General features: G+C 28.4%; 1 protein-coding gene across 1 annotated transcript; it reads right to left on the bottom strand.

The window, feature by feature from the left end:
• Positions 1-529: 529 nt before the first annotated feature.
• Positions 530-6,881, bottom strand: LOC149150862 (uncharacterized). The gene is made up of 3 exons (XM_089441628.1): positions 6,525-6,881; positions 6,329-6,420; positions 530-1,182 (listed from the first exon to the last, which is right to left on the bottom strand). Exons 1-3 carry the CDS (start codon positions 6,640-6,642, stop codon positions 970-972), a joined length of 423 nt encoding a protein of 140 aa, XP_089297754.1. The 5' UTR covers positions 6,643-6,881; the 3' UTR covers positions 530-969.
• Between the last annotated feature and the right edge of the window lie 1,619 nt (positions 6,882-8,500).

The following is an 8,500-nucleotide window of genomic DNA, read 5'->3' as shown; positions in this document are numbered from 1 at the left end:
TTTGAGTTTATTATAGATTATATCAAGTTTGATTAGTGAGTTGAGAATTTGAGATCTAGATCACACTAGCTTTTAACATAACTTGATTTTTTCTCATAGAATTTAGAAAAGTAACCTTCACATTACGGAATAACTTAATAATACACCCAATCACCATTTATTCTAAACCCCATCAACTTTAAATTTTATAAATATCAAAAAATATAAAATTATATATATCACATTATAAAATAAGAAATTAAATTTATATACTCTAAAATTATTTTGTGTGTGAATAAAAGTTTGTCTTTTTCCTCATAAAAAAACATGTTAGTAATCCAATATCTTTAGAATTTAGCAAAAGTGACAACTACTCCCTTACAAACCATCAACATATTATTTCAAGGTAGAATTTTACATATTATTTCAAGCTAGAATTTTTTTTGGATAAATTCCTTATTAAAGGTTTTGTTGACTGACATTCATAAATAACATTTAGAAATTATTGTCCCAGCCGCTGGATGGCTCAATGGGGTTTTCTTACTAGATATATGTATGAGATTTTTCTCATAAAAGTATTTATTTAAATTTGTATTTAAAAAGTATAACCGTCTTCTAATAATTTAAACACTGTCACATCATAAATTGACATTACCATTTTGGTAACGAAATGATTGATCTAGACGTACACCAAGCATATTTTGGGTGTTCTGTAGCTATATGAAACCTGTAAGATTCTTAGTCGCATAATACAAAACAGTCGCTGATTTATAAAAAACCATTTGGCTAATTATCATCCATACCGTCGATTCAGTGCATGTATCTGTCTCCACAATGTCATTCTGAAGAACTATTAACTCGGAGTTTTGGCCGGTTGTTTTTGTTTTTACTCTCCTGTATAAAATCTGCTTCGATCCAGTACACGTGAACACTGTACCCTATCTCAACTCTTTCATGAAAATTTATTACTTGCTATTAGGCGAAGTGAGATTAATGCCGAGCAGGAGCACCGATGCCATTAATCTGCGCCCGTGGATCAAAGTTGCCTATTGGATTCGGGCCGGAGGGGACGTTGTGCAGCTTTTGGACGAGTGGTTGACCGGTAATGCCACTATTTTTTCCTGTAGGCTTTCGGAATCCTCCATGGCTTTTATCTGTGAGATCAACATCCACTTTGCTTACTCTCACAACATTTAGAATTTTCTGCACATCAAATCGACAGGATTAACAAGCATTTTACTTTATGGATATCATATAGTTTTTTGAGAATTATAATGTCTATTATTTTTTAAATGTAGTTTATTGATGATGACGGTGGTGATTAATCTTTCTGTTGAGACCAAACAATGGTCTATCGGACCTAAAAAATAAATTATTGATTTTGATTTACGATTTTATTAGGTCTACTAACAATATTTATCTGTTACTTTAAGAAATCAATATAATTCATCTTTTGCTAGATTTTAACATAAAATTTTCACAGACAATGGAGTTATAAATCTGTGATAATGGAAAGTGAAATAAAGTACAATACAGCAAATATATGTATCAATTTTAATGTAGTTTATTGTATTAAGTTGGTAATAGTTGAGTGAGAGAGGCTTATTGTACAGTCTATATAATGTGTAAAGATGTCGTGGTCATTAAAATTAAAATTTTATTCATATATGTTAAAATATAAAAATCTAAAATCTAAAAGAAAATAACTATACAAAATATTGAAATAATATCAGCTCATAAAAAAATTTACGATTGAAAAAATTAGATTTTTCCGGACTCATATTGATCAGTATTTAAAATAGATCTCTACTAATTATGTCCACTAACAGCTTCTAATATTAACTACTTCTACAAAACAACATCTATCTATTCTGAAAAAATCAGCTTATTTTATTATATACCAATATTATTCATTTCTTGCTGGATTTTAATTTGAAATTCTCACAGACAATGGAGTTATTAATGTGTGATAATGGTACGTGAAATAAAGTACAATACAGCAAAGATATGCATCCACTCATACGTACAGAGGATCTTCAATTATTGACGCAATATCCATCTACCAATGTTCTGTTCTGCGTGCATGTGACTTTACATCCAAAAAAAAAGAGTATCCATTAAATTTGGATTTTTTCCATTAAAGTATCATTATGTTTTCCCGGGAACAGAAAACATATGAGCGTTTTCCAGTTTTGAAAACCAGCAGTTTGAAAAATCAACAGCATGTTGCTAAAAAAAACATTTATTTTAGCTACTTATTTTGCTTATCAATGTATATATATTCTATTGCTTTGGTTATTTATTTCGTTTACCAAGGTATATATATTTTGATTTTGAATCTGTGTCATCAATCATTTATTTTGTTTACCAAGGCATATCTATTTTACCTTTTTTGTTTTGAACATATAACATTTTAAGAAGAAACACATGCTCTTAAATGAAATTTAATATTAATTCATTTTTTAAATCAATATCTCTTTAATATTAAATATTAGTAAATAAAAAAATAAAACTTATTCCAAACCATTCTAATTATTAAAATATCACTAATATTAATTATCAAATTAGATACCTTATTAGTAATAGTGTATATATTTAATTAACACAAAATATTGTTAAATATATAAATATAAATATTTTAATAATAATTCAAATTATATTACTAATTTACTATATATCTATATTTTTATAAATGGTAAATTTCATATATTTGAATAAAATAATAATGTATTTAAATATATTTTAAATAATAACACAAAATTACATTTCAATAAATCAAAATATATCATTAAATATTTTTATCTAACACTTATTTTATTAACATTTTCCATTGAACTTTAACATTGAGCTCAATGAAGCTATGTACAATAAAAAAAGATTATTGTTCTATTATATATTTTTCTTTACTATTGAGTTAGAGGTATTACTAGAAATTTTAAATAAGTTTTATGGTTAACAATATTCATTTGTTATTAAAAAATCACAAATTTAAAACTAAAATGAAAAGGAGCTTTTATATATTAATTAATTAATGTAATTGATAAATGTCTATAAAAATTAAAATACTTAATTAATAATATATTTCATAATATTAAAATCATAAAAATTAACTACAATATAATTATATTTTAAATTATTATACATATTATAAATTATAAACAAATTAATATATCGCTACAACAATTATATATTTAAAATAACATGTAATTTTATATTCAACTTTAGTTTATCATTGATATTTTTAACTTATAAATAAGATTTATAATAATATCATAATCTAATATCATAACTCAAGTTTATATGATATAAATACTTTTGATATAAATCAGAATTTTTAAAGTACGAGAACTACTAAAAATATTATATATAAATTAAAGCTTTATCATCTATTTAATAATTATAAATAATTAAATTAAAATTCTAAAAACTCTATATAACAAATAACAAATATATACTACTTAACTAACATAAACTTGTTTAAAATTATGTTTTATAAATCTTGTTATAATATTATAGCAATTCAGACTTATAAAATTATAGTTTATAAGTCTTAGCGTAAGAACCCTTGGCGTTTCTGTATAGGGAAGTCGTTAAGTAGAGTTACGAGCATTGATGCTGAGGCTAAATCTTATTTTCTTGCTCGATTTTTCCAGCTTACAGAGAAGAAATGGAAGTATTTGTGAAATTATAAAATTTCATTTTTCATATATATATATATATATATATTTGTATAAAATAAATTTGAATATCAATATTTTAGATAGGAAAAGATTTTATATAGATATATTTTTGAAGATTTGATTGAGAAAAAATTTTATTATATATCATCAAAAGTTACTTAAAATTCAAAATAAAATAGAAACCAGATAACCAAAAATATTTAAAAATATACTATCCATTTTCTTTTTTAAAATTGAAAATGTTTCATTCAAATTTTTATGGTATCCTCTCTAATTAGAGTTCAAATCCGAATTCAAACTTTCAACTTAGTAACTATGCTTTACACTATGTCTTAAACCCATAATAATTATAAAAATAAATAAAAAATAAAAAACATAGAAATGTGAGTATGAATATTCTGTATCTTGGAGTTTGAGTGTCACTTTTCTCTGAAATGTTCAACGTCCAACTTTCAATTTTAATGATACGCTTTCTTTAAAAAAACTACTACTAAAAAGATTGCTGTATGCCAGTATATCTTTACACTTGTATATTAATCACCTATATGTGATAATGATTATAACAAGAAAATGGAAACGTGTGTCGTTCTTATCTGTCTGGGAGCTTGAAAATGTTTAGAGACAAAGAAGTAAGGACAAGTCCCTACCCAGACTGTAGAGCTTGGACTTATATAATTTGGTTTTAACCAAATTTTAGAATATTTTGAAAATCTGATCTTTCTTTATTTCTATAAAGTTTTCCGAATATTAAGTAATTTCTAATCTAATTAATAATATATAAAAGCAAAAAGAATTATCCACCAGAATAATAGACTCAGCTCTAGATTCGTTCAAATATTTTCCAAATATTATGTAATTTTTAATTTAGCAAAAAAAATTATCCACCTAAATAATAGAATCAGCTAAAAGTTCGTGCAAACATCCTTATATAAATTACAGACTAATCTAACCATCAAAAAAAGAGACATCAGTGCTATCAAAAAAAGAAACATCAGTTCTATCGACATATCATCAGGACTATCATACTATGTGTAGCTTTTGAAAGAAAGTTCCGTCGTCCTCCTCAGGTAGATGCTGAGGCAATTAATTAAGAGATCTGGCTAGTCTTGAAAGAAAGTTTCGTAATCGTCCTCATCAATTAATTAACAGATTTAGCTACGTCGTTTTATTTTGTGAGGAGGTATAAAGGATTCTGCAACTCTATTCAGGAGGAGGTACACAGAGTTTACAATTCTTTTGAGTTGATAAGAGTTTATGTTGATTGTAGATTTCAATATTTAATTTTGTGTATAGAGCAAAGTCACTCAGTTTTTTAAATAAGATACGAAATCCTAGGAAAAGTTAAGTATATACATTAAATATTACATTATAGTCTATACATTAAAACTGAAATTTAGTAGAGAAATTATCATTAAACCCTCTCAACCACTCACTATATGTTAATTGTATATTCCAACATTCTACTTATAGATAGCACAAAGTTGACTTTGTTCCATACCATTTTGCTCCAGTTAAATACCCTGAATCTGATGGATTATGATCACATAATAAAGATGGATCATGATTAATGTATTGCTCTATCATGATGGTTAAAATATGTTTATATAACCTAATTAGTCAAGTGAGTGTAGTAGTATGGTGGGGAAGATTTGCTGGTTTTTTGGCTATCTTAATTTGAAATTTAAATTATAATAAAGAAATTATTTACCTTGATTCCAAGAAATAATAGATAAATATTATTCCTCGAAATGATTAATTAGTAGTATCAGATTGATATATTAAACCACACTTCAAAAAAAAATCCATATATCCTAATGAGTAGCACAGCCTAATGTTTTTAAATAGATGTGAGATGATAATATGTCTGGGCAAATGTCGCTATTATCTTGAATTTTTTTCTCGAGACTTAAGGATTTTATAAACAAGAGGCGAGAAAAATCTGCCCAACCCAAACTGCACAGCACGTGCCTTCTCTGAGAGCAGATAGATGTATCAATCATCATGCTATGGCTATTATTTGAAGAAAGTTTCTTAATCTTTCTTCAGGCAGAGGTTTAGACATGTTGTTAACAGAGGAGACACTGAAGTTTCAACAACTTGTGCGTAAAGATCTTGAATGGCAAATATAGATTTACATATCTGAGCTTGCAGGTTAAAAAAACAAGTTATATGCTGTTACAAAAAGGCTCTGCTAAAATGGAAAATTATTTCAGATAAGCTCTAAGAGATGAAATGCACTGTTCTCTTTTCTCTCATCCCCAATCTAGTAAGGATATCAAATTTTCAGAATTAAGGTTTATATGATTAGAATTGATTTGAAATTATCTTTTCGATCTATCATAATGATATTATTTTTTCCTTTTCCAATAATTTGGAATAGGAATGGAAACTTTCCAGTGTGATTCATTATCAAAACAAAATATTAAACTATAAATAATAGATACCAAAACCTTGTAATCTGATCAAATTATTAAACCTAGATTTTAAAACTATGTTATTTTTACCAAGTTTTATGCCTATAACATCATGTGGCGCATCCATATATTCAACTCACTGTGACAAAAATCTTGAACCACAACAGGAAAATTCAACTATCTTAAATAAGTTTCTTGAAAGAAGCAGTAAAAACAAATGGGAAAGTATGACACTAGTTTGAGTTGATTTATTACCCGATGGCGCAGAGTTCTGTAAGTGTTGGTATCATTTACAGGAGATATAAATTCCCTAGAGCTCCATCTTGCAGAAAGATAATCCATTCCTCCTTCCATAAATAGTAAGCAAAAGTTGATAAGATTGATCTTAAACCAGCAAAAAAATAATAATTGAAAACCCAAGTGTTGCGATATTTGTAGGCTGTAGCCATACCTTTACCCAATACCGACCCTGATATTTCATGGGCACATACAACAGTAACAAGCAGGAGGATTTGAAGAACAATTGTCACACGAGGAAGCATAAACGAGGCGCTGGAAGTTAGTAGCATTGTGCATAGCTTGCATAAGATTGGACTAAAATCTAACCCTCCTTAATCTGATAATTACTGAGCTCAAAAATCGATATGATTGATAAATCATGACAATAATCATAAGAATACTAACAAAGCATCTACTCTTCCCAATCATATTTGTTCGTACCACCTGCCCACATTATAATTGTTAAGCTTTTGGCTTCTTTCTACGTACTCAGAAGAAAAACTATTCCATAATAACGATATGTGCATGAACGGGCGAATTTGCTTTGAGACTCTGTACCCTAACTTGTTTAATAGTGCCAGGGTATCCTGTACCTGCAAACCTACTCCTATTACCTATCCCCACACTTCAAGATTGTCTTATTTGCAAGAAGAACAATTGAAGGAATCCTAGGCCGTAGACCTTTAGATAAAAAACTCATGGAATCTCCAAATCCCAGACCCACCGGGATTTGCTACTTAAAGTGTAGACACATTTAAGACTTTGATTGCTTGTAAAATGAGACTTCAACATCGGTGAGGAATAAAAGGAGAAGATACTGCTGGCTTTAAAATATTACAAAAACACATAAATCCCTTGAGATCCCCTTGCCTTATGAATACAAAAATTCTGATAGCCATTGCCATATTTTCATATTGGCAAAATAAAATATCAATTAAGACTTTTCAAAACCTTTAAAAACTTTTGGAACACTTAAAACAGTTTTAAATTTCACTGGGTAACCTAGATTTCAAAAAAATTTCTCAAATATAATCGTTATTTTCTCAGCTAAATCTTCATTTCTTTACTTCTTTAGACTAAGTTGTCAATATATTAAAAAACACATAAATCCCTTAAGATCCCCTTGCTTTTGGATATAAAAATTCTGATAGCCATGGCCACCCCCTTGCTTTTGAATACAAATATTCTGATAACCATTGCCATACTTACCTATTGTTAAAATAAAACATCAACTAAGACTTTTCAAAACTTTCAAAAACGCTTGGAACACTTAAAACTCTGAAATTTGACTGCTGTAACCTAATTTCAAAAAAATTCCCCAAATATAACCATTATTTTCCCAGCTAAATCTTCACCTGTTTAGACTACGTTGTCAATGTCTTCATATGAAGGTAGGTATTTTGTGAGGTCATCAATTTGGAAAAATAAGAACCTCATGTCCTTGGCCTCTTTAACACAGCCAAAGTCAGAATGTGCTGTAAATAAAAAGATGGCACGTATCTGTGATGATGTACTGTAAACAAAAAGGGTTGTGGACTTCATGATCAGAAGAAGGGTGCATGATATGACAAATGGCAGGAAAGGCATGATCCCACTGTCTTTGAATATATAACCATTTTCATAGCCCCATATTGCTCTAATTCAATATCATATAAATCTATCCATATGAAGGTGGGTAATTTGTAAGGTCATTAATTTGAAAAAAATATGAAGCTCCAGTCCTGGGCTATGTGGTATCTATCAGAAGTCAGAAGGTGCTGAACATGGAAGGTACCTGTGATGATGTAATGTAAACAGAAGAAGCTCGTGTCCTGTCCTGGGCTATTTAGTATCTATCTAACTAAAGTCAGAATGTGCTGTGAATAAAAAATGGCAGGGATCAGTAACAATTTACTGTGAACATAAAGGACTGTGGACTTTGGATATTCAAACACAAGTATACTGATATGACACATGGCATCTTTGTGTAAGAGGATAAATGCATGATATGTGAAATGATATATATATCTGATTAAAGTTACTTTACTTTTTGTGGCAGTAGCAAAGTACCCTATAAAGACAGACACTTCTCCGAAGGAAGTGCTATTCATTGCAAACCATGACTTCATTCAGCATATTCATGTTTCTAGACAATTCTAATTTTGACAT

The sequence above is a fragment of the Pinus tabuliformis genome, chromosome 9 (assembly GCF_031772625.1).
Source record: "Pinus tabuliformis cultivar Carrire ecotype Pingquan chromosome 9, CPIR1, whole genome shotgun sequence".
NCBI lineage: Eukaryota > Viridiplantae > Streptophyta > Pinopsida > Pinales > Pinaceae > Pinus > Pinus tabuliformis.
Note: the sequence above shows the minus strand (reverse complement) of the source record. Positions and strands in the feature narration are given on the sequence as shown.